Source organism: Pygoscelis adeliae, unplaced genomic scaffold, assembly GCF_000699105.1.
Source record: "Pygoscelis adeliae isolate BGI_AS28 unplaced genomic scaffold, ASM69910v1 Scaffold66, whole genome shotgun sequence".
NCBI lineage: Eukaryota > Metazoa > Chordata > Aves > Sphenisciformes > Spheniscidae > Pygoscelis > Pygoscelis adeliae.
The window spans coordinates 10051082-10076134 of NW_008825167.1; the positions used below are offsets into that span (position 1 = coordinate 10051082).

At 38.7% G+C, this 25053-nt stretch overlaps 1 protein-coding gene across 1 annotated transcript in view; it reads right to left on the reverse strand.

The window, feature by feature from the left end:
* TBC1D14 (TBC1 domain family, member 14) overlaps positions 1-25053 on the reverse strand; it is a 51877-nt gene that overhangs the window by 6774 nt on the left and 20050 nt on the right. Inside the window, exons 3-11 of the mRNA XM_009328837.1 lie at positions 24251-24369; positions 21493-21575; positions 19247-19364; positions 17574-17680; positions 16578-16658; positions 15082-15176; positions 13961-14032; positions 12475-12603; positions 9498-9607 (exon numbers count right to left, since the gene is read on the reverse strand). Coding sequence (XP_009327112.1) covers positions 9498-9607; positions 12475-12603; positions 13961-14032; positions 15082-15176; positions 16578-16658; positions 17574-17680; positions 19247-19364; positions 21493-21575; positions 24251-24369 — 914 coding nt within the window. The remainder of the gene's footprint in view (positions 1-9497; positions 9608-12474; positions 12604-13960; positions 14033-15081; positions 15177-16577; positions 16659-17573; positions 17681-19246; positions 19365-21492; positions 21576-24250; positions 24370-25053) is intronic.

A 25053-nucleotide genomic window follows, 5' to 3' on the forward strand; every position in this document is an offset into this window, starting at 1 on the left:
GGCAGCTTTCCAGCCACTCTTCCCCAAGCCTGTAGCGCTGCATGGGGTTGTTGTGGCCGAAGTGCAGGACCCGGCACTTGGCCTTGTTGAATCTCATGCAGTTGGCCTCGGCCCATCGATCCAGCCTGTCCAGGTCCCTCTGCAGAGCCTTCCTACCCTCGAGCAGATCAACACGCCCGCCCAACTTGGTGTCGTCTGCAAACTTACTGAGGGTGCACTCGATCCCCTCATCCAGATCACTGATAAAGATATTGAACAAGACCGGCCCCAAAACTGAGCCCTGGGGAACACCGCTCGTGACCGGCCGCCAACTGGATTGAACTCCATTCACCACAACTCTCTGGGCCCGGCCGTCCAGCCAGTTTTTGACCCAGCGCAGAGTCCACCTGTCTAAGCCGTGAGCCGCCAGCTTCTCCAGGAGAATGCTGTGGGAGACGGTGTCAAAGGCCTTACTGAAGTCCAGGTAGACCACATCCACAGCCTTTCCCTTGTCCACTAGGCGGGTCACGGTCATAGAAGGAGATCAGGTTGGTCAAGCAGGACCTGCCTAACAGGTCCTAACATTGCCACTAACAACCCCGTAACAGCAAGTGAAGAGAATTAAGTTTCCTGGAATCACGTTATAGTATAGAAGGAAGAGATTTACATGATTTTTTTCCTTCAGAATTTAGAGGGAGAACATTTCTCCACAGATGCACTGCATAAAAGATCTCCATAAAACTGCAACGAATTCTTTCTCCAGCAGAGGTCAGCAAAGCCTCACATTTAAAGAAAACCTTTCCACATCTTTTAACACAACATTTCTTTTCAAGTATGCTGAATCGATCAGTATTTCTCTTGTGTTTAAGACTCCCCCCATCCCCTCCAATTTTTCATTTAGGAAATTCGGATTGACAATAAAAAAAAATGGAACAGATATAATACACACATATATAGGTATAGAATATGAATGAATATATTTTCACAGCAAATTCTAATAGTCAAAGGTTTTCTGCAATATCTGCTTTTTACTATATAAGATTATTTGAACGATGTGTCATCAAGTATCCAGCTTCTGTGTGAATCAGCGCATTTTAGGAAAATGGTAAAATATATTCATTTTACAAGCAGCAAGATGAGACTAAACCATTTGCACAAATTCAGGTGACAAGTAAATTGCAGGTTTAGGATCCTTAGGATTTTACTTTTTTCTATTTTTACATCTCATTGCAATGTTTTTATAACAAGTGGAAATTGTTTAAATTCCGTTCTCCAAAAAGCTAAATTAGAAATATAAAAATAAGCAAATAAGAGGTAGAGTCTGGGATGAAAAAACCGCTACTGTTCATATATGTATTTTACATACGTACATGAATGTATAAGAATAGCACAATAAAAGCCCGCTCTTTGGGTTATTGGCTGATCACGCGTTGCAGACTTTGTATACTCTTTCAACATTCTTGTACAGTCACATGCCATATAAAAATGTCTTGCTACAGAACACCTACACAGCAGAATTAAGACTTTTTGTCTATATACACACGCGCACAGGAAACAGCAACAGCTGTTCCATTTAAAAAGAACAGTGTAAGAGGAAGCAATTCAACTGAGTCCCTTCCTGGTCACCAAGTAGCAGGCAAATACTCAGCCAGAAACTAGAGCTGGTTAAAGATAAGTAACAATGCCGATTTTTTTGATCTGTTTTTATTCACAAAAGGTATTATTCTGTCATGATTCAGACCCACCCTGAATAACCCATGTGTATTAAATCTGCAACTATGCAGAAAATTATCTGTCAGAAGAAATAGTCAGAACTATTTATTAGAACACTACTTTTTGTCAGAAAAGATTTACTCACATCAAAAGAGCTGTCACATCAATTAAGGTATTTGACACTGATCTCTTCATAATTTGGAAGGAAGTGCAATTTGCAGGAAATTTGCAAGGCAATTAACTTTCATTAATACTAGCACAGAATTAAATGCATCGAGCCCCAAGAATGGAGACTGGGCACCCTAGAATAAGCAATGAAACAACGGTAGGAATCATTACTGCTAAGAATGGATACAGCATTTGCTCCCTTCAAACATTTCCTACTGAAAGACTTTTTTTATTAGACATCTGAGCTACTAGTCTGAAACACAACTGAAATTTATTGTAGTAATAAAGTAGCTGCTAGACTAGAACAGTTAACAGCAGCAGCTCTCAGCAGCGCCAGCACACTACTTGGACATAATCTGCTCTCACTGTACTGCATGCAGGATGATTATCTGTCTGCAGCTCTCCTCCAACTCACTAGAAGTCCCAGGTGCAGCTAACCAGCACAGAGAGGTCCAGTGTCAGAGTAACATGCAGGCTACTGGCTGCTATCTGTTTGGACGAGGGGAAGAAAAAAAACCAAAACCAAAAAACAACGAAGTACCAGATGCTCCTGCTCCTCCCAGACGTGCTTCTGATGCAAGTGTACTTTGAGGTAGATGCATGAAATCCTGGCTCGTTTGCTACTCACAGGGAAGGCATATGACCATAATGTTATAAAGAAAGCAAAAGCACTGTTACCATGATAATCATAGGCTCTGTGTTTTCTTTCCTTTGTTCCTTTTTTTTTCCCCCTCTTTTCTTTTTTTAATTAAAAAGTCTTCATAAGATATTGTTAGCAACAGCAATGAAGACAGGTATGCCAGATTTTGGATTGACAACTCACGCACAACAACGCTGATGCAAATCAGGTCTTATATATTCTTGCACCACACATTCTTTTCCCATGTTTGTAACAGCACAAAAATATTTCTGCAAGTTCTGAGTTCAGTTGTGGAAACTCATGAACTAATTTACCTTTTAAACTTATTCTTGGATCCTCCCTCCTTCATCCTGGTACTAATTTTTAGTTGTTACATTTTGTATCAATTTCAACTACATCTGCTTTGAGACAAAGATTGCATCTTTCCAAGTGTTCATGCATACTTTATTGTATAGTGGCATCTCTGTTCTCATTAGCACCTTTAGAGTTATTGCAATAAGCCTGTGGGTAACAATTTATTTAGTACAAATTTTAAAATCATTACAGTTGGAAAAAAAAGGAATTTACTTTGTTCCTTATTAGGAAAAGAAAACTTAACTATTACGTACTATACAATACCGACTGTAACAGAGCAACTTCTTAGCACTCAGCACATCTGACCGCATTGTAAAATGTATCAATGTAATATAAATACTGCGTAAGTTCCTGAGCAATTTCCAACCAGTCAGAAGCACCCAAAAAGCCCTGCTCTCTCACCGAGTAGCACCATGCAGCAGTGCAGTATTTCACTTGATTCCATCCTAACCTGCAGTGACATAAAGATGAGCACACTGTAAACTGGGCTGAAGACTGTGATCTTTTGGAGACACAAGACAACAACTCCAATTCAAAAAATCAGGATGTCACCAGAAACCTTTGGACAGAATTACAGTCCATTTTTTCTTTGAAAAGGAGGCATGCATTTAAAGCATCATCTTAAGCTTCATTTTTTGGGGTGGTGGAGAGTTACTGGCATGACATGGACTGTGTTTTTCTTAATGTAACAGATAGCGAGCTTATAAATACTTCACTGGAAGTGCCCACTACAAACGTCCACACAAAGCAGCTTGGACCTTTATCATAACAAGCAAATGGTGTCAATAGAAAGTTAGTGTTCACAGAGCACAATCGCAGTCAATGCAATACTAGAGAACCGCTGATGAATCCATCAGTACAAACAAAGCCCTTGGCTATAATTATTGCCAAAATCATTTTTCTGAGTAGGGATAAAGAGGTGTTTGTATAGCAGCAGCAGGCCATAAATAGACAGCATGTGTCCTTTGCAAATCCACATTCTGCTCTGCTCCCAGGAGCCTGCGGTACATCAGCTGACAGAGCCGAGAGGCCAAAACTGGGCTATTCAGACACACTATTTCCCCTCCATTCTCTGCGAACCTGACTGCACGTTGCTCTTTACAGCTCTCTCATGCTTGATTCCCTTTATATTTTTCAAAAAAATTAAAACCCTGTCTAGCTTTTGGATTCCTTCCATGAGATTCATCAGTTGGAGTTTGGGCTTGATGCACACGGGTCCTTTTTAAAAGGGATGCCTTACTCCTGGCAGGTATCTGCTGATAATCATGCCACTGTACCGTTTAATTAAATTCTTAAGTCCTTGGCATTGTCCCATCACAGAAGGCAGTGACAGAACTGAACTGGCGGGGGGGTCCCCCTCCCTAAATCCTCTACCAGCCCCAAGAAAACCCAAAGCAGCACTGCATCACCTGCATAGCTGGGCCCATCTACATGCACAGCATTTCTTTTTCTTGGAATGTATCCCTTCAAAAATGATTTAAGCATACCAGTTTTACTGCCTTTCCCTGTGGCACTGGTTACAGGAAGCAGCACAAAGGAGACTAGTTGATTCCACTGTAATTGCGGCAGGAGCAGGATGGGTTTCCCAGCAACTGGTCTGTGCAGCACTGGCTACTGGAGCCCTCCCAGAGCTGGCACCAACTGAGATTTACTGCACACATGCCTGCACAGTAACCATGCCAGCCACCGGAATAGCAGCAGGCATCCCTTTTGGAGCTCAGAACAAATGCGCGTTCAAGTAAAAGTAATGTTGTTAGAGCAAGGCTGTTTCAGAGATTTTTACCTACAACCACAAGGTCTGTCTATTCAGAGCAACACTGTACCGTATTCTTCCCTGACTTTAAACACACAGAAACCACGTTCTTATCTTTCCGGAAACAGTTCTGGAGCGATATTTGTACTACAGCAAATTCACTGTCAGCCGTGAGCCACAGGCAACCTTATAAACAACATTTTCCAAAGTCCTTAGCTTTAATAGTTACTCACTTGTGAGAACACAGACACACCTGATTTTTCCTCACATCTTTTCTATATTACTTCCTGGAAGTAATAGAAGGACAGCACATATAAAGTCCAATTTGCTAAGTTTCCAGTGGCCATTTAAAAGAAAAATTAAAAAATCTAAATCTGCTTCCTAGAGGACCGAAGTATTTTAAAGTAGAAAGTATATATATGTATGCACACACACGTATACATATACTTATATACACATGCACAAATACATATATATTTAATATTATACCTAAATCTTACACAGTTAAACACCAACTCCACAGTCTAACAAAATTAAAGACAGAGTGGGACAAGCTGTCTAGCTCAAGACAACTGTGAAAAAAGTTTAATATAGGATTGGGCAGGACCACCTCAACTAGCCTATATTTCTGTGCAAGATCATAGTGTTTTGACTCTCTAGGGATGGGGAGGAACACAGTAAATTGTCCTTGGGATTAAAATAAACAGCTTTAATATGGATGCAGGTAGTCAGCAAGAAATGCTAAGGGTTGTCAGTCCATTGGTACAAAGACCTTGAGAAGCACCATCCACAATCACTCCTGACAGAAGTTTCTTTCAAGTGCTCTTAATGATACCCACAGAAGGAACGAAAGGGGCGTCTGATGTGCCCCACGCACTCAGACTTCAACACTTCAGTTCTATTCTCATAAGTCAGTCTTTTTTTTTTTCCATTTTTTCTGTGTTTTTTTTTTTAACCTATAAATGTGCTCAGAGAGAACAGCTGATCACAAATGTTTACTGAAGAAAATACAATAAAGACTAGTCTATCAAAGCAAAATTGCTGAGGGGAATGTAAACCTTCAACCTTTTGTCGAAACAATCTTTTTCTAAATCTCCAGTTTCTGGTGTTGTTCCTCAGGATTTCTTCTTTACAACGTAAAGCTCAAAGACAACAGAGTGATATTAACATGCCTGTACCATGAAGACACTCAGTTTTAGTCTCTCCTACATTAAAAAAAACCACCTTATTTACAACAGCATGATATTAAACTAGTAATCCATTAAAAAGATAACCTGGTGATTTTAATGTTGTCTATCCAGTTATTCTCCAGCACGTTTACAGTCTTCCTATTCTGATACCCCTTTTATTCAATTGCTTCCTCCACACACAGGCTTTACACGACATTGTCTGAGGCAATATAATTTCAACATCTTTCCTCTTATCATTGAACATACCAGCCTCTGCCCTCTTCCTTCCCTTCTATCCTATTCCAGTATTCTTTCTAGCATCTTCCTGCTCTGGGCATAGATCTAGTTCAGTTTCATATTCTCAGCCTTCAGTCATAAAAATCCTTCCAATGGTATTTCTCCCATCAAATGTTGGGAGAAATGAGCCTATCCATTACACATCCCCTCATTCTCCTACTCACGTTGCATTAAAATTTAACCCCAGTGTAAAAGCCAAGTCAAACAAAGCCCATGTTACACTATCCTCTGTGCAAGAGGCATATGAAAATCAAGGAACTCAAGCTAAGGCAGCAGGAGGCCTGTACGAATGAACAAGAACCTCTTGACAAAACTCAAATATAAAAAGGAAGCATACAAGAGGCTGAAGGAGGGGCAGATGACCCTGGAGAAATACAGAGACATTGTCTCTGTAGGGAAGGGGGCTAGGAAAGCCAAAGCCCATCTGGAGTTGAATCTGGCAATGGATGTTACGGACAATGAGAAGAGCTCTCCACAGGTACGTTAGCAGAAAAAAAGACTCAGGAAAACATGAGCCTGTTGCTGAACGGGGCAGGGTACCTGGTGACAAAATACGTACAGAAGGCTGTGGTACTCACTGCCTTCTTTATCTCAGCCTTTACTGAGAAGACTTGCTTTCAGGAATCCCAGATCCTCCAGACCAGTGGGAAAGCCTAGTGCAAGGAAGCCCTACCCTAGGTGGAGGAGGATCACATTAGGGAACATTTAAACAAATTGAGCACATACAAGTGCACGGGACCTGGTGAGACACACACGTGAGTGCTGAGCAAACTGTCTGGTGACATTGTGAGGCCACTCTCAATTATCTTTGAAAGGTCCCAGTGATCAGGGGAGGTTCCTGAGGACTTGAAGAAAACAAGTGTCATTCCTATCTTCAAGAAGTAGGATCCAGGGAACTACAGGCTGGTCAGCCTCACCTCTATCCCTGGGAAAGTAATGGAAGAAAAATTCCTGGAGATCATTTCAAAACATATGATGGGCAAAAAGGTGATTGGGAGAAGTCAGTATGGATTTATGAAAGCCAAATCATGCCTGACCAACCTGATAGCCTTCTACAATGAGATGACCGGCTTGGTGGATGAGGGGAGAGCAATGGATGTTGTTTATCTTGATGTTAGCAAGGCTTTCAACACTATATCCCATAAAATCCTTGTTGATGAACTGATGAAGTATGGACTAGATAAACGGACAGTGAGTTGGACTGAAAACTGGCTGGAATTGCCAAGGTCAGAAGGTTGTCACTAGTGGCATGAAGTACAGCTTCCAGCCAATCCACTGGTAGAGTACTCCGGAGTTTGATACTCATCCAATACTTTTAAACGTCGTCATCAAGGACCTAGATGATGGGTCAGACTGTACCCTCAGCAAGTTTGCAGGTGATACAAAACTGGGAGAAGTGGTCCATACACCACCCCATAGGGACCTTGAGACACTGGAGAAATGAGCCGACGTGAGTCTCATGAAGTGCAACAAAGGGAAATGTCAAGTCCTGCAGCTGGGGAGGAAATAAGCTTGGACACCAATACATGTGGGAAGCCAACAGGCTGCAAAGCAGCTTTGCAGAAAAAGACATGGAGGTCCTGGTGGACAACAAGTTCAATCTAACTCAGCAACATGCCTTTTCAGCAAAGAACATTCAGAAACTCCTGGGTTGCATTAGGAACAGCACTGCCAGCAGGCCAAGGCAGGTCATCCCTCCTCTCTACTCAGCACTGGTGAGCCAAGTCTGGGCTTCCCAGTACAATAGAGACATGGATATACTGGAGCAAGTCCAGCTTGCCAGAACGCGATTAAAGGCTTGGAGCATCTGATACACAGGGAGAGGCTGAGAAAGCTGGGACTGTTTAGCCGGGACAAGAGATGGCTTGGACCTAAATGTGTAAAAATACTTGGTAGGAGGGCGTAAAGACGACAGAACCAGATTCTTAGTTGTATCCAGTGAAAGGACAAGAGCCAATGGGCACAAACTGAAATACAGGAAATTCCATTTAAACCTAAGAAAATAAAAACCTTGTTCACTGTGAGGGTGGTTGAACAATGGAACAGGTTGCCTGGAGAGGTTGTGGAGTCTCCATCCTTGGAGATACTCAAAACCCAACTGGACAAGCTCCTGAACAGCCTGCTCTAGTTGACCCTGCTTTGAGCAGTGGGTTTAGACTAAATGACCTCCAGAGGTCCCTTCCAATGCCCCAGCAATTCTATGATCCTATGAAAACTCACGTGTTCAAACTTCTAGCTGTTGGATTGGACTGAATTACTTCGAATGGATTTCTGTCTAATGTATCAGGAACATGTTCAGTGCTAACAACTAGGTCTTAAAGATCACCAGGTTATCGACAGCTTGGTTCAGGTAGAACTGCATTAACGGTACAAATGTTTTCCAAAATAAAAACTTATTTATCTCAGAAAAAAAAAAGCTGTTACTACTGGGAATTCCATCTTTTACTGAAGGTATTTAGTCAGATACCTGAGAACAAGACAAGTTGTCAACAATTTAAGGGCAAATCAATTTTTCCACAAAAAAGATTTCATATCATCCTGAAACTGACAACAAAGTCTTGCTGAGAAGAGACATTTTAGCTTCCCCAAGCCAAAGCCTGCTAGGCACAAATGCAAATACTCAACTTGGAGTGCCTTATACCACACTGAAATTTGGCAGGAGTGCAAAAAAGATCCTTGCCTTTTTTCCTCTCCAAGGAAAAAGGTTCTAATTACACTGGAACTAAAAAGGAAGGCAGTTTCACCAAATAAAAAGATTGTAATTGCCTGTCTGCTAAATGGAATAGCTGCAGTAATTAAAAACATTCTAATGCCCTTTAGCTATTCAATTGGACTGTGTCAAGATCAATTTTTAAACCTGTACTGGGATCCTCTAAACAGGATCTGGGACCACCTAACATACGAGTGAGATACTGCCCAGGAGCCATAGTTCATCCTGCCAAAAGCTTAGGTGTTTGCTTTTCTGTAGCTTCTAGGTTTTTGTTGTATGGATAGAAACGCTATATTTTAACTGCTCTTTTCCTGTTCTGTGCAAGAGGACAAACTGTAACTTTCAAATACAAGACTAGCAATACTGTCTGGATATACACCCCTGGTACACACCTGCACATAAAGCAGAAAACCTAACAGATTTTCTCAGATCAATCCAAATATGCACTAAATATGGCCAAACAGTGCTATACAGCTGTATTTCAAAATAAGCTTCAAACTCAACAGAAGTACAATAATAAAGGTTAGGCAAACGTTAAACATCACAGAAGTATGTGGTAATGATTTGGATTGACAAACTCAAGTACTGAACAAAAGATAAAGCCTTTATCCTAAAAGAATACTAAACCAGGTAAGAGCACTCCAGTTTCTGTCATGAATACTGACATGGAGCTCTATGCTAGTATGCACATTAATTATACTTTCAATGTCTTACCAATCAATAAGATAGATGTCTGGAGTTAAGTTATTTTTTTTGAAGTGAGCAAATAACTTTGGCAGATTTTCTTCAAAGAATACCTCAAATGCAGCAAAGTAAGTCAACATCTGGGAAAATACAATGGGGAGAAAAAAGCAGTTAGCTGTATTAATAGGCTTAAATGTATTATCTGTTGTTGGATTAATGCTCTTCAAAAACAGGATCGTATGAATTACATGATACAATAAAGAGCTAAACATTTACATAAAGGACAGCATCTGCAAGCACATGGAGTTTAAGATCCACCCTATATACTGTTCTCATACTAAACAATATAGATTATTGGTTTGGGTCTTGGCCAGCTTCCTCTGGAAAGAAAAATACCTGCAGGAGAGAAGATATTTGCTGATTTCTCAAAATAATTATGATAACAGAATGGTGCTTTATGCTTGTGGCTGTAATTTAATAACACACAAAAAAATGAAAGGCCCACTGGATTATAAAATGAAACACAGAACTAAAATAATTTAATAGTCCACAGCAAGAGTGAAGCATCCAATTGGCTCCAATCATAAATCATATTCTAATAACAAAGCTCTTTCATACCATACATTTTAAAATGAGATAATAGCATTTCTATTGCAAAGAGGGAGAGATTAAGTTCACACAAGAAAAGGCAAAGATCAAGACAAAACACCTATGCAAGAGAAGCAGATTCTAACTCCCATCTGATACTGTAACCCCTGAACTGTACTCCTTTTAACACGAAGACTTTCATGTTATTTTAAAGTTTGAATATTTAGGTCAAATTTCATAACGGAGGGCATGGAAAAAGAAAAACTTCCAATCCAACTAAGAGTTAAAAACAAAAGACTTTTTAGCTCCCCCTCCCTGTCCTCTTAATACTATAGGGAGAAAAGTTAAGCAAAGTACTTGAATAATTCAGTAATTTTAATTACAATATCCCAATAAAAGCAATGAAGAATGGCTGTGATTACTTCAAAGTATGAGTTGTATCAGCATGCTTCTCCCCAAAAAACCATGACAGTAAAGGGAAAAGAGGAGCCTTTTGTCTGAAATCCTTTTAAAGGACGACAGATTTGTTACCCAGGTTTTTTTAAATATCCTTACTTCATTCAGATGAAACGGGAAAAATTTCTGTGACAGATGATGGACTACCTTCATTAAACAGCAGCAAATAAAAAATTGAGCCCGGTAGTCAGTAAGAGTGTAAGGCCTAAAAGCCAGTCAGAGATGGGTGTATTCTACAGAATAGCCATCCGAAGTTACATAAAATCTCTGAACCATCAGTTACAGCCCTACTTACAAAATGATCTGTTCACATGCTAGCACCACAGTAAGAGAGTTCTACTAAAGCGTTTCAGAAGTACTTTAGAGAAGGAATTTTACAAATAACTGCTACAATCACATCTATTGATAGTAATGCAGGCAGCTCTATTAGAAATGCAATAGCAGTTCAGGTATTTATCCTGATTAAATCAACAGTCAACAAGACATTTACTTAGTAGTAATTAAAAAAAAATTCTAGTTTAATAAAACCGTAACCAACAAAAGAAATCAAGATAAATCTGTATAAATTACTATCATTTCCACAACTAACTTACACTGGTTTTATTTTTTTATTTATTATATGTTAACACAAATCAGCATTTGGTTATTAAGTTGTAAAACTGACACAAAGATGAGGGTAGACAGCCCATCAGTATATTAACCACGGGAAGCCAAAACTGTCTCTCTTCATGTCTCACTACTCTCATTTGAAATACTAGGTACGAAGTTTTCCTTGTGGTGTGAATCACGGCTTTGTCATTTCACGATATGTTAATATTCCTTCATGTATCACCACCTCTACTCTTCTGTAAGCATTCATTTATCAGGCAGCCTCTATCTAGCCAGGCTAACAGAACTAAACAGCACTATCCAAGAGCATACCAAAAAACACTATCTCAGTTAAAAAAAAAAACCAAACAACTTATTCTAGTAAATTTAATTCCAAACTCATCTTCAGAGGAACCATATTTACACACTGAATGCATGAGCATGTACTCTTTTTCCAAGTACAGTAACAGAGATGGACTGATACTGCTTCTAGCAATGCTGTCTGCGCTCTGGTACATCTCCCCATGGGCATTGAGAACTGATGAGATTCAGGGGCTGCAACAGGGAATTACGTACTGCTTTTCCACCAGGAAATACTGATAAGATCCCTAGTGTCCTACTGTTTAAGCAACAAAAGTGATTGTTGATGTCATCCATTCCCTTGCTTTATTTCTCCCATTTGAACTCTTGAGAAGCAGATCCTATTTTCATAGTGTTAACAGGTAAGTGAGAAAGAAATACAGAATGCCATATATTTTACCAAAAAATACTTTTAAAGTAAATTAAAAACACATTTCAGGAGATGTGTCTGATTTTGCTATGGTACACAAGTAGCCCAGTGTACCTGCTAACAAGGAATTTTAGAGACTCCAGAGAGAATCAGGCAACCAGCTCCCACTGAAAATTGGAGGGGTCTGCTCACCTGATTCCTCCAGGCTCCTTTTCAAACACAGCTGCTACAGTAAGAGATAGGAAACCTGGTTCTCCCTGCAACAATCTATTTTTAGCAACCTATTAGTTTGGGATAAAAGGCACCTTCAAGACACTTCTTCTAACATTAAGGCATTTTCAGCTTTAAACTACAGCACTCAATTTGAAAAACACCTACAATAATACTCTCATAACTATTCTTTGAGCATCATAAAATAGCAGCTGAACAATTTCATTCATCTGCCTGTTCAAAAAGGTTAGTGGATTGGTTTTTCGTTTGGATTGGTTTTCTTGAGGGGGTGTGCGCGTGTTGGGATTTTTTTGTTTATCAAGCATGTTGCTTTAAAATAAACTCTGACTTATTTTCCAAGCTATGGAGCCCATCAATTTTTTTTACCCTACACGTATCTACAACATGTAGATTACGGTTTTCTTGCATACTTACAAGGCCATGGTCCACACGGAAAAATGCCATCTGACAGGGTTTATTTAAAAGGTTAGAAAAAGCAATGAAGGCATCTGCAGTATCCAAGTTCAAGATCAATACAGCTGCTATGAATGACATGCCCTGTACCTAAAGAAAGGAGAAGTGTTACCGTTCAGCAATAACTGTATTCTTCCAAGAATACTGCCTCATTTTGTCCTCATAATCACTAGTGTTTAATGCACTCGCTGAGCTGCTGAATTTTGCGACATGTTCAGAAAGGCAGATTTTTTTTAACCCACATGACCCTTTGGTATTGAACGTTCAGAGTATGGAAGCCAATGATCCCCTCGTTGCCTCCTTTCAAAGACTCTAAGTAAAACTCCTAAGACAGGCTAGGGTGACAGCACTTTCAAATACGCAGAACAAAGATTTTTTTGAAGAATAAGCTGTTTCTAAGCAAACCCTCCTCTCCTAGGGATGGGTCATATATACCCTTATTTGTGGAAAGCTGGACTAGGACACTAGAGACAAAGCCTGTTCTTTCCTTCTTCAATCAATTACCAGCAGTTACAGACAACTGCAATGACTCATTTGACAAGCACTAAGTTGCATTTTAAGATTAAGCTCATGTTTCATTTACCATAAGCTCATAATGTTGTTGCATTATTCTGCAAAGTGTGCTATGGTATCAATGCTGAATCTAGGCAAGACTCACTCAGAGGGTGTAACGCTGCCATTGCAGAGTCACATGGACCAAGGTGTGGCAGTCCTCCCTGCAAACCTGAGGAACAAGCTCCTTCCCAACGCAACAGGTTCCATGACAAATGAAGCACGCCACCTGATCTGCCCTTTTGCCAATTTCCCAGCAGTCACGTTCAGAGTTTTTGCCAAGCATCACATGCTACTCACGGAATAGGAATGTTATCTTTCTACATTTGCCTTCTCTAAAATAACTGCTACCAAATAAAGAATAAGCTCCTATATATATATCCCTGCCCTGGGAAAAAAGACTAAATGAAGTATCTGAAATCCACTCAGTCCTCTTATAATCACTACTTCAAATACTTTGAGGGAGCTCACATAGCCTCAATGGGCATTGCTTTAAAGACTGTTCCAGAAGCTCACAGTGCTAAGGCACAGAAATGCATATCAAGAGGAGCAAGATACTCAACTCAACAGAATAGTCTCAGTAAGACTGCCATTAAGAACAGTATGTACTTCAAAGGACCAATTTAACTACATCTTCTCTTTTGGCTCCAATTTTCAAGCACTACAAATATGTACTTTTGAGTTTTCCAATTACTTAACCTGTTAAAAAACTGAAATCTAGCAACAGAACCATTACATACACTTCTCAAGCCTGTATTGGAATAGAAGACAGCACACAGAAACCCCACAAGCATTCACAAAATCGTTTAATACTGGTCTACAAAGGACTGATTAACACAATCCTCCCTCCCCCTAGTTCTGCCACCCACCCCCAAAAAAAATTTTCTTCACTTACATAGCCTACATCAGGTCTGTAACAAGTATAGGCTCCTAAAATACTGTGCAACGTGTCATGGTAAGGACCACCCTATAATTAAACAAAAACAAGACAATACATCTGAGTGTATAACAAACATTAAAAACACCCTTCTGTACTACAGACAGTATCTATTACTTCTGATGAAGGACACATTATTTCCCTATGCAGCTTTGAACAGCCCCAAGTTTTTCAAAATAATTTTGGCTTTAAAAGCATGAAACAGCCCTCCATACTACATTTATTACAAACGCATACAGTTCATCCAATACATCAATTACATATTAAATCCTCATACAAGAGGAATGTAAACCTAACAGATTCCTTATAGCTTAGCAGCACTTTGACAATAGTGCCAAGAAAGCAAAACACTAATGAGAATGACTTAACTGTCTATTAGACTAGAGGCAGAATTCAACCATGAAGAAAATAGTTAAAACAACAATATGCCATAACACACACACAGCATATCAAGAATGACATGTATAGCTGAAAAGAATTTCACACTGTTGACTATTAACAGCTGCCATATTCTACACTAAGTACTGTAACTGGCTGAGAATTTCCAAAGGGAGAAGTCTTCCACCCAGAAATGTTGACTTATCACAATCTAAACTTTTTACAGGGCTGCTGAAATTTGTGTATAGAAGGACAAAATATCTGGTTACAATGAGTTGTTAAAGCATACCAAAAACATCCAAGTTAAACTGGTCTTGCACAGAACAAAAAAAAGGCCACCAAATCTTGCTTGCTTGAGCTGTGCTCTCTCTCACTTACCGTGTATTTGCAACCCAGCAGTGTTGATTTACTCACTTGGAAACACTCACCTGCATCACTTTATCAGACAGAAACCAGCATGGACTGGGCTAGATGAATCACGATTAGCCAACAGATTGGTTTTTTGTCTCTTCCAAATGTATAGTACCTTGAGGTTACTCTTTTCTAGATTATTTATAGTTTTCCAAAATCTTTAGGAACTTTCTCCTCTCAAGATGTCTACTTCAGATTTGAACTCAATGGGCTGTTTCAACCAAGGGACAGGCAAGATTATGTAAACTTAATTTGTCTGAGAAGTCAAGACAAAAGTTAACATTGCTTACTTGCTGGAATATACAGAGATTAGGAAACGTTCTTGAGATATCCAGTTTTATTAACTCCAAGCTTGCTTCTCTGTCAGCTGCAGAAAATCCAGCATCTACAATAGCCAAAGTTACTGCATTTATTACATGGACCAATGTACGCTCTGTCCGCCGCGGTAAGGGTTAGCTTTTGCACAGTTCATTTATTTTGATGTGAATGCTAGGGAATAAAGGTATAGACAGGACAATTCCCTGAATTCAGCACACAGGCTAAGAAGCAAGTATGTCCTGACTCGAAGCAACCCTACAGTGCACATTGACCCTCAATATGTTTCGAAGCGATGGAGGGCAAGACACAGAACAAGGCAGGTCAGGCACTTTACTGTTATTAGCTGACAAATCATTAGACAGACACAAGCCTGTTACCTTTGACCCCTCGCCCTCAACAAGGCTTCCCAGTATCTCCTGAAATAGCTGCCTCTGTGGAAAGGTTGTGGTGGGAGGGAGAAGTCCTAAAGCAGAAGCATTTGATGATGCCACCTGTCTCTACTACTGTCAGCTGCCCTTCCAAAAATCATGTTTATTTACTCTGTATGTGTTGTTAAAGATCACAGACATGGCAATACACTCTCCTTACAGATCTCATACAAAGTAAATTTCTAAAGTGTTAGTTTTCTTTCTGGTATCAAAAAGTTTTATTTGTATTTTGCCTGTTCTGGTAAGTATAGGTGGGAATTACCTACTGCCACTTATTGAGCAACCAAAAAACAAGAGTTGTCACTAGCCAATGCTTACACCAATCACATGAGCATATACACTCCAGAAAATAAAGTGCAAGAGGAAGCCGGAAATGTACTACATGTCATCTTATTTAAGATGCAGACAATCTTAAGAGAACAAAGTAGGGGACTTCCAATCAAAAATATTTTTCTGTTGATAAATGCCAGTATGTATATTCTCCTTTTTGTGCTCAGCATAATTACTTAACCAAAGGCATTTTCAAGCACCTGCATGTAGTTTTATACGCTCTCAAAACCAGACAACTCTTCCAATCAATTAGTAAATCTCAAACCACTTCATCTGCAAAACTAAATTGCTGCTCTCTGAAACACACCCAAGAGATGGGCACAAAGCTGCAATAAGGGACTAAAATGCAATTTTCTGCTATAATTTGAGTTTCAATTCCAAAACTACAGATGCAGAAAGTATTTTAGTGTTGCAATTCAAATTATAATCCCCAAACTCTTCTAGTTTTCCTATAAATTAGCATCAAATAAGAACTGTACCTAGACATAGTTTATAAAGAAAAATGAACAAGTGTGTTTTGTAAGAGACTATAGCTTCACTGGAAAGAAAGAATACAGCTATTTCTTGCTTCCACAAGAAGCAGCTTTCTTTTTACCAGAGGGATCTTTATAGCTGAAATTGTTAGTAAAGTCTGTGATTTCATTTTAAGGAACAATTTTACACAATCTGTTATTTTGTAACACAGCATAAAACCTTCACATAAAGCGTACCTTCACATTCTACTTCAGCCCCTCCTGTGCTAAGTGATCGCCATTTCTCTTTGGCACGAGCCAGGCAAATATCATACAGTTCTGGAAAAAGAAAAACAGAGAAAACCGTGTTCACTACTTGTATACGCTCATGTCCGCTGTCAAGTATTAACTACCTACCATACGAGCAATGCTGGCCCAGTCATTACAAGTAACTATCTCTAACACAGTAGTTGAATTTCTAAGTAGGTTATGGTTCTGAAAGACTTGTTACACTGACCTATAACTTAATCTTAAGTGAAAAGGAAAGGCAACCTAGGCACAAGTTGCATTTTATGTTCAAGGATTTACTTTTCTTGCAGTGCACTAGTGTTCAAAGTTGTAATCGGAATGGATAATTGGGGTAAGTCTGGAAAATTCCATGTAAGGACTACACCCAAGGTAACTGAGCCAAGCACAGAAAAGCAGCACAATACAGCAGGAGTACAGGCAGTCTACCACATATCCACGTTGGAATTAGTTACATGTTAGTCTTTCAGAGCTATATGTTTTTCTGTACTCTGAAGTAGCACACTATTTCTATTTTCAGAAACACACACATAAACGAAAGTACAAATTTTCCCAGGGGTCTTTTAATCTCTCACAAACCTAATGTCTTGCTCTAAATCAAAGGAAGCACGCTATATGCATACTCATAGGCATTACAAAATTAACAATTCTAAGTTTCAAAAAGAAAAAAAAAAGCTTGAGTCATTAAGCCTGACCATCTCCATCTAACATCAAAGCAACACACAGTGACAGCAATAATCAGGAACAATTCACAGCAGCAGTCCTAGAGCAGTTACAAGATTAAAAGACATGGTATTTTTGAACAAAACATGTCAAAGCACCACAAAAAAGCATAACTAGATAACATCTCATACCCACACCTCAGGTTCTGATACATCATAATAAATACAAAGAGAAATAGTAAGGGGACAGTCTTGTAAGACAATGTAGACAAAACAACAGTCTCACCATGGGTGATGTTTAACTCATTGCCAATTGCCAAGCTCCAGACTTTGCCCCTCACACTCGGTGGGATGCCCTGCCACCACAGCTCTCGAACTTTACGGGAACAACACCTATTTAAAGTAAAAGGGATTGTTTTAAGAAATATTTCACTGCCAGCTGAACTGCTGAAGGGATCCAAACCAAGATGAACACAACAGGTCAAGAAGTCAAACGTGGTTTCCACATACCCATTCTTTAGTAGTATTTTGCTTTGAACTGTAAAGGAAAGCTTACTTCCTTCCGAGTTCATGGCTTATTTTGACAGAAGGACTGTAATCACAACATCCGTAATCTGCAACCACACTTGACCAGCAAGAATCATAGGGGACAGAAATAAACAAATGAAAATGAAATCCTTATCTATGCCACTGCCTATGCTAAAGACTGGACAGACTTAAATCTCCATGTAAAATGAAATACAGAAACAAGTTAATGGAAGTCTACCCTCTCCCCTCTGTCATCACCCTGCTGTGCAAATGAGATGTGCAGTTTCCCACCCGGCTTTGCAGCTCTAACCCTCCAAAAAAATGCATGAAGATGTAACAAGTAAGAACTTTTAGGTGGGAGCACAGAAGACATTTTAACAGAACACAGGTTTGAAATGGCTGCAGCTGATGTTCATCAATCTGAGAGCCCAGAAAGAGGAACAGAATAACACCTAAACACCAATGAAAGTTTGTGGTAGTGACAAAACCCACAACAATCTATTTATCTAAAAGCAGATTCTGAACTAAAATGTAAAATAGTGAATACATTGGGGAACATCTGGATTTATAAACCAATCCAGGAAAAGGTGTCCTTATTTTAACAACAGCCATAACAGATGCATCTTCAAACACTGAAGACAGACATGTAAATCTGCAATTTGCTTATACTTAATTTAATACTTCAGCTCTCCAGAAACGCGTTTTCCAACGAATTCCATCCACATTTTTAACATACATTCTCAGGACAACTGAACTCCATGATTAAGCAAATTGCAATTGTGAGTGCTGTGGAGGTTGGTTTTTGTTGTTATTGTGGTTATATTCGGGGGTGGGGGTGGGTGTGCACTGTTTTTTTTAAGGTGACTAGCAAAGTCCATGAAAAACTGGACAGTGAAGGTAGTTTACCAATTGCCTGTGCTGTGTCTTTGTAGGAAATTTTTTAGCACTTAACATTTTTTTAAAATAACTTTTCCTTACTTCTCTTTTCCATCACTTGATTATCCCAGCAGGTATACCACTCTGTAATTAAAGAGGCTTCATAATACCATACACGTACTTCAATCTACATCTGATATTATAACATCAACAGCTCAAGTAGTCAAGGAAAGCTCATTTCTGGTAAGCGCATAGTGTTCAAGCATTATGCTTTCTGCTTTTACATTCTCTACCACAAATCACTCCTCAGTGTTTTACGGTTTCTGAATATCCTGAACCTCCATTAAAGACAAATAATAAAAACTGCATCACTTCCAGCCACCTTGTAGAATTAATGAAACATATGTTGCTCATTTTCTTTGTAGCTGTCCAAAAGCGACTTTCAAACAAAAGCTTCCAAGACCATTTAAAATTATACTTGCTAACTTTGTAACTTCTCTTCAGGATACAGACTCAGCAATTTTACTTAAAACTCAGTATAACATACTGTCTTACATAGTTTCCCAGTTGGGCAAGATTTCATTGTTCCAAGTTAAAACAGCACTGCCAATGCTGTCTTCCAGTTTACAGCGTTCTTCCAGTTGTTTCTTTCTCTTTTGGGCTTCTTTAAGCTCTGCAGAAAAGCAATTTCCTTTTTAAGTTAATAAAGCCAGAAACCAAATATTCAGAGTTAGCTATTCATGGCTATACAGCAACGTAAAAGCACACTAGATTCACCTAAATGTACAGTGGACTGTTCAAATTCTAAAAATTTCCCAGACATACAGGAAGCTAATCAGTAATGCCAAATGTGAATAAAGAAAAAAGTGGAACTATGCATAAGTCCCATTTTCGATGGATGGGACAAAGGGACTTGGATAATATAAGGCTCCTCTGACCCTTCAAATCTAACCCCATTAGTAACTCTGAATTAGCATCTCTGACAGCCAACAGCCCCACCTAGTAGGGTATTTCCTAATAAAGCCCCACCCCTTTTTTTATGGCAGACTAAAAAATACAGGCTAAAAAATACAAATTTTGTATTTTACTTTCACTCTTATGTATTGGTCTTTACTGTAAATTATGATTTAGATATACTGCCAGGAAATCACGAGCCACATTTTTAATGTTACTTAGCGTATGGTAAATCTAAATGTCATACATCACAAATATATATACACACACACTGGAAACCTTCAGTTCGTTAAAAAGAATGCATTTTTCATGTTTAGTTTAAACATATTTTACATTTTTACATTATCACTCAGTGTTTCTTCTTGCATCATCAACTACTATTTTTTCCACAGGCAAATTTGTTAGACATGCAATTTAACGCACGCAGGCAGACACTCTATAGCAGCACAGTGGAAATACAGGACATGGTGCGTGCACACACACACTGTTTACAATATAGGAAGGTACTGACCTGGCAAGGAAAACTAACTGAAGAACAGCAGTACCATGAACAAGGTCTTTGGAATGAACACACACAACCTGATGGGTCCACTTTAAAGCCCAACAGAAGCTGTGCCTGAGCAGAACCATACCAACTGCCTCCTAATATTTTCAGCTTTGATATGAGCTCTTTGAAAGCCTGCCTAAATGCAGGCTTTGAATTCTTCTCTAAACAAAAAGAGGATGTTTACACTTTTTTATTTCCTGACCTCTACAGAATACATCACTCTGCAAAGTTTTTCATCTGGAGTGACTTTTGGGAAAATGGGTTTGTCAGGTTATTTATCTGGACAGAATGACATACTCCAGTCCTGTGAAGACAGCAGAAGGCCCTGGCCCATTGCCCAACCTGAGCATCATCCCATTTCTCCCAAACCATCTACCCTACATGCAAAGAAAGAAGAGAGAAACTCCTTTGGACTACTACACATTAAGTGGATATACTAACACAGGAGTCACATGAAGTTAGAACTTCACTGGTAGGTGTATGATGTTCAAAACCACAAGAGGATACTTTTATTAATCTGTCAACTGCAGAAAGCAAGCAAGTCCTGTGTTCATATCACCTTTCCGCTGTTTCATATGGCTCAGGGATCTGGCCAGCTGGAAAAAAAAGTATTTCCAGTAGCTCTCACTGGACACAAAACTTCCACAAGTCCAAATTTCCTATTATTGCAAAGCTTGTTTTTATTAGAAAACCCAGATGGTAAAAAATATCAGCGGAAGGAAACCACAACGTTCAGCTCTACCTGATGTGCGTAGTACAGTGTTGCCGAGACACTTCTGTGAACAACGTCAGACAAGAAATTATGAGCAAAACCTTGAGAAAGCTGTAAATTTTAAGTGGGAGACAGATTATCAAGTGAACATAACTACATACAATTTCCTATGTGGAAAGTTATGTATTTATGTACTACAGCCTCCACAGGTTGTTCCCAACATGAAACTATCAAATATCCTGTAGTTATCTAAGTAAGTCTAGTCTTCACTAATTTGACTGATAATCTACTTCAATATATTAGTAAGTAAGCTTTTAAACCCACAAACAGATGCCACTCAATTATTTAAGAGTTACAAATCAAAAAATTGTTTCCTGCCGGATTCTAGGATTGTTTTCTTTTTCAGCTTGGCATGGGGCTTTTTAATGAAACTACCGTCATCCCTCTCTCTTCTCTGGATTGATTCTTCTTTGAGGGGAGGTACAGATCCTTCACGTTACAGAGCAACAGACTGACAAAAGCACATTTCAGGTTTAGAAAGACCCCTTAACTTTACTTCTCTCCTCTGAAGACAAGAAATTCCATCACCTCTTTTTTTCGCCTGAACGACCATTTCTTCATACTGTTGTCTGTGTTTCTGGGCTTCTTCTGCTGGTTTTGCGGGGAGGTTCCTTAAATTTAAAAAATAATAATCAGTATTTAAAGTTGGCAAGCCTGTCTAAAGAAAATTCTAGACACTTCTAAGAGAAAAGCATATACTGCCTCTTGTCAAAATATTTGATCAAAGAGTAGAGCAACAAGTCCTTGGAAAGAATTTTTTTTTTTTTGCCAGAGTCAGCAGAAGAGAAGGAAAGAACACTGACCAGCTACAACTACTTTTATACACAAAATATGCTGAGTAATTTCCTTATGTTTAGTAATTTCAGCATTTTTATTATTAAACCAACTGAACCCACAGGCTGATCTTCATAAATAAAGGGAATATACTGGTATATACCAAGCTGGTAGTTTTGATTTCAACTGATCTCTACAGATAAGATACACGACCATACTCTCTCTTACTGTGCACCTCATTTAAGAGTTACGTCCACAACTTTCTTCACCCATGCAGTAATGACTTCCTACACCAGCCTCCTTTTCCCCTCTGCTCTCTGAGACCCCATTTCTATTTTAAAGGCTTAACTCCTACCTCTCACTTACACAGCAACAAGTGGCACTGGAGTCATCCTCTATACTCTCCATTTATCAATACCAACACAGCCATTTTGATTTGTGATTAAAATTTGTGATTAAACTGGTAACACCTCTGCCATACAAATACACGCGGTCGTATGTCAGACCACATTAACTTTAAGCTAATCGTATTTGTAATTAACATAACCACTATGTATCTCATACAACTACAGGATCACCAAAACATCAGAACAGGAAATGACTAAGTATTTTGTTCTTCTGTATTGTAGAACACTGTATGGTATTCCTAGGACCGTTTCTATCTTTGGTTAATAAAAAAGATATGCAAAAATTCACTTTCACATTCCTGTAAGGTGTCACACATAAGGCAGCTGCTAGCCATCAGCAGTCACCATTAATAGCAGTATGCTTTACTATTTACATAATCATGTTACCTGTGAAGTATGCATAGTCATGTGATATATGCCTATGAATATTTTTTAAAATCAAGATTGTTACAAGAACAAGAAAAGTGGATTTTTCACATTAGTGTCATTGTTAACCACAGAGAACAATCTACTCTTTTCTGGTTTCATTTATGTAAATTGACCAGCATCTTTTTTAAACCCAGGTCTTCAGAAATGGTGTAAGTTAGGAAAAGTTTGGAAGGGAAAACCAGATGAAACAATGCAAGTTCTGCTAACTTAAATTCTACCACTTAAACTACTTGTCCTATCTCTTAATGACATCACCATACATGTGAAATGATGTTTAGTATCTATTAAGATTTTTCCAGTTACAGCTAGAGGGACTATGGAATATTTATTGATTCTTCCTAGAAAGTTTTACTTAAACCCTACAAGTGAGTGCAAAATGAAGAGCAGCCATTTCAGAAAAAAAACCTCACTGCATTTTTCTTCCGGAAGTCTTAAATCTTTTTGTCATAGGAAATCAAAAATAAATTACTTAAAGCCTAATATGTTAAAAAAAAATAGTATGCAAACTGTAAGTAAACAATTAAAAAAGATTCTTTAGAAAGATTCAGAGGACAGGACTGCTGTCCAGAGCAGTTTTCCATACTAGAGGAAAGAAATGATGATTCAATTGTCTAGAATCTTAAAAATACATTTCTGCTAGGAGTTCCTCAGTCTATCAACAGTAGGAAAGAAAGCAAAATCTGAATGTTATCCTGTAATGTATCACTAATTTGATCTATGAACACTGTACTTCTCAGATTATCGCATATAAAGAATGATTTTTTAACAGACAGGTTTTAAATACAACAAATAAGCTAGTATGTATTGTTTCCAGCTGTACACAATAAAATCTCCTATAACAAATAATCACTCTTACATTGTTCCAGATTTCCCAAGAAGTCTTGTCACATAGTCTACCAGTCAAGCCAAAAAGTGTCTTAAATGACCCTACAACTAGACTACTTTGATATAAGCATTCTTCATACAGATTTGTTGATGAACACAGACCTATGTTATGCCAGTTCTTTACACCAATGCACAACTATACTAAAAATGCAGATGCCATACTTGTAAAGCTGAGTACCATTCATAAATTGACTAAGCATGACTGAATTTGTGTAATTCAGGAGCAAACCATGGCAGAGCAGCTGCCAGTAAATCGTTACAGAGTTAGTCTGCATATGCAAGAACCTCCTTGCAGTAACAGAAGCATGAAACAACTTACCAAGTACTTGACAACCTTTAAAATGGGATGCTGAACCCACTGCAGAACAATCATTACATTGTTCCATTAATTATGGAGGTGTGGTCTTTCTCTGTGTAAACAGGACACTGCATCCTTGCTTCTCAATTTCTTTAGCATATACCAGCTTCATTTTTATGCTTACATTCTCTCAGGGAAAATAAAAATCCCTTATTCATGTTTAGAAGCTAGAATTACTCAAAACTAGAGCTCTGCTCTCCTAATTACCTCCTTTCATACAAAGCCATTGCTTTTTATTATAAAATAAGGTTACTTTTGTTTCAATATTTTTTCTCATAATCATCCCACTTTCATATTCAGTAGCCTGAAAAAAAATTCTACTTTAAATTTTAAATCATATGTTTAAGTTAGAGTAATCAAATACAAACAGTAAGAAAAGCTTTGCTAGCCTAATTTTAAAGGGACCCTTACTGTGGTACTTCCCAAAACTTACGCTGGTCTGTCCTCCAAAATAAGTGCTGTAGTGGAGAGTGGTTCAAAATCAAGATTCTTCCTCACATTCTGTTTAGGGGAGAGTGGTCTGTGAGCTCGTCCAGTTTTTTCTTCATATTCCTAGAGAAGCAAAAGACAGGGCAAGTTAAAAGAGTAGAGAACATCAAGATGACGCACATGAGAATTTAAATAGGGTCTACAAAAGTCTTCAAAATAATGCTTTCACACCTCTGCCCAACTGCAGTCCCTTTAGAGCTTTCCAACTAGAGCAACCTCAGAATCGAAAACAATGTTAAAAATGTATGTTCAGGAGTGACTTTTGACGCTTTTTTCCATTCCTTCTATTTGTAGAAACATCTTAAGTTCCTTCAGCTGGCAGCCTGCTTTTACAAAGTACTGCTAAGAATGAGCTTACAAACAGCAGATACTATCTGAGGTATAAAATAAGACCTAATTAAAATATTTTTGTTTTGATTTACATGGTTTTGAAGTTGAAGCCAAAAACAACCACAGGCTCCTCATCTTAAAATCTCATCATAAGATTTCTCCTACCCAAGCTATTTTCAGATGCAACAGTTCAATGATGGCAAAAAAAAAAAAAAAGCAAGCTTAAAATCATGGTTAGACAAATCCCACACTTGTTATTATGCCTTGAAGTACAACAATCCTAAATCATAACAGAGCATAGTGTATTAACTGTAAGGGACTTCAGGGCACTGGAGTGACTGGTTGAAGGATCGGGAACACAGGTAGTGTTTTCCTCAATCCCTACAGTGGCAGGGAAGGATAGTGAAAGGAACAGGA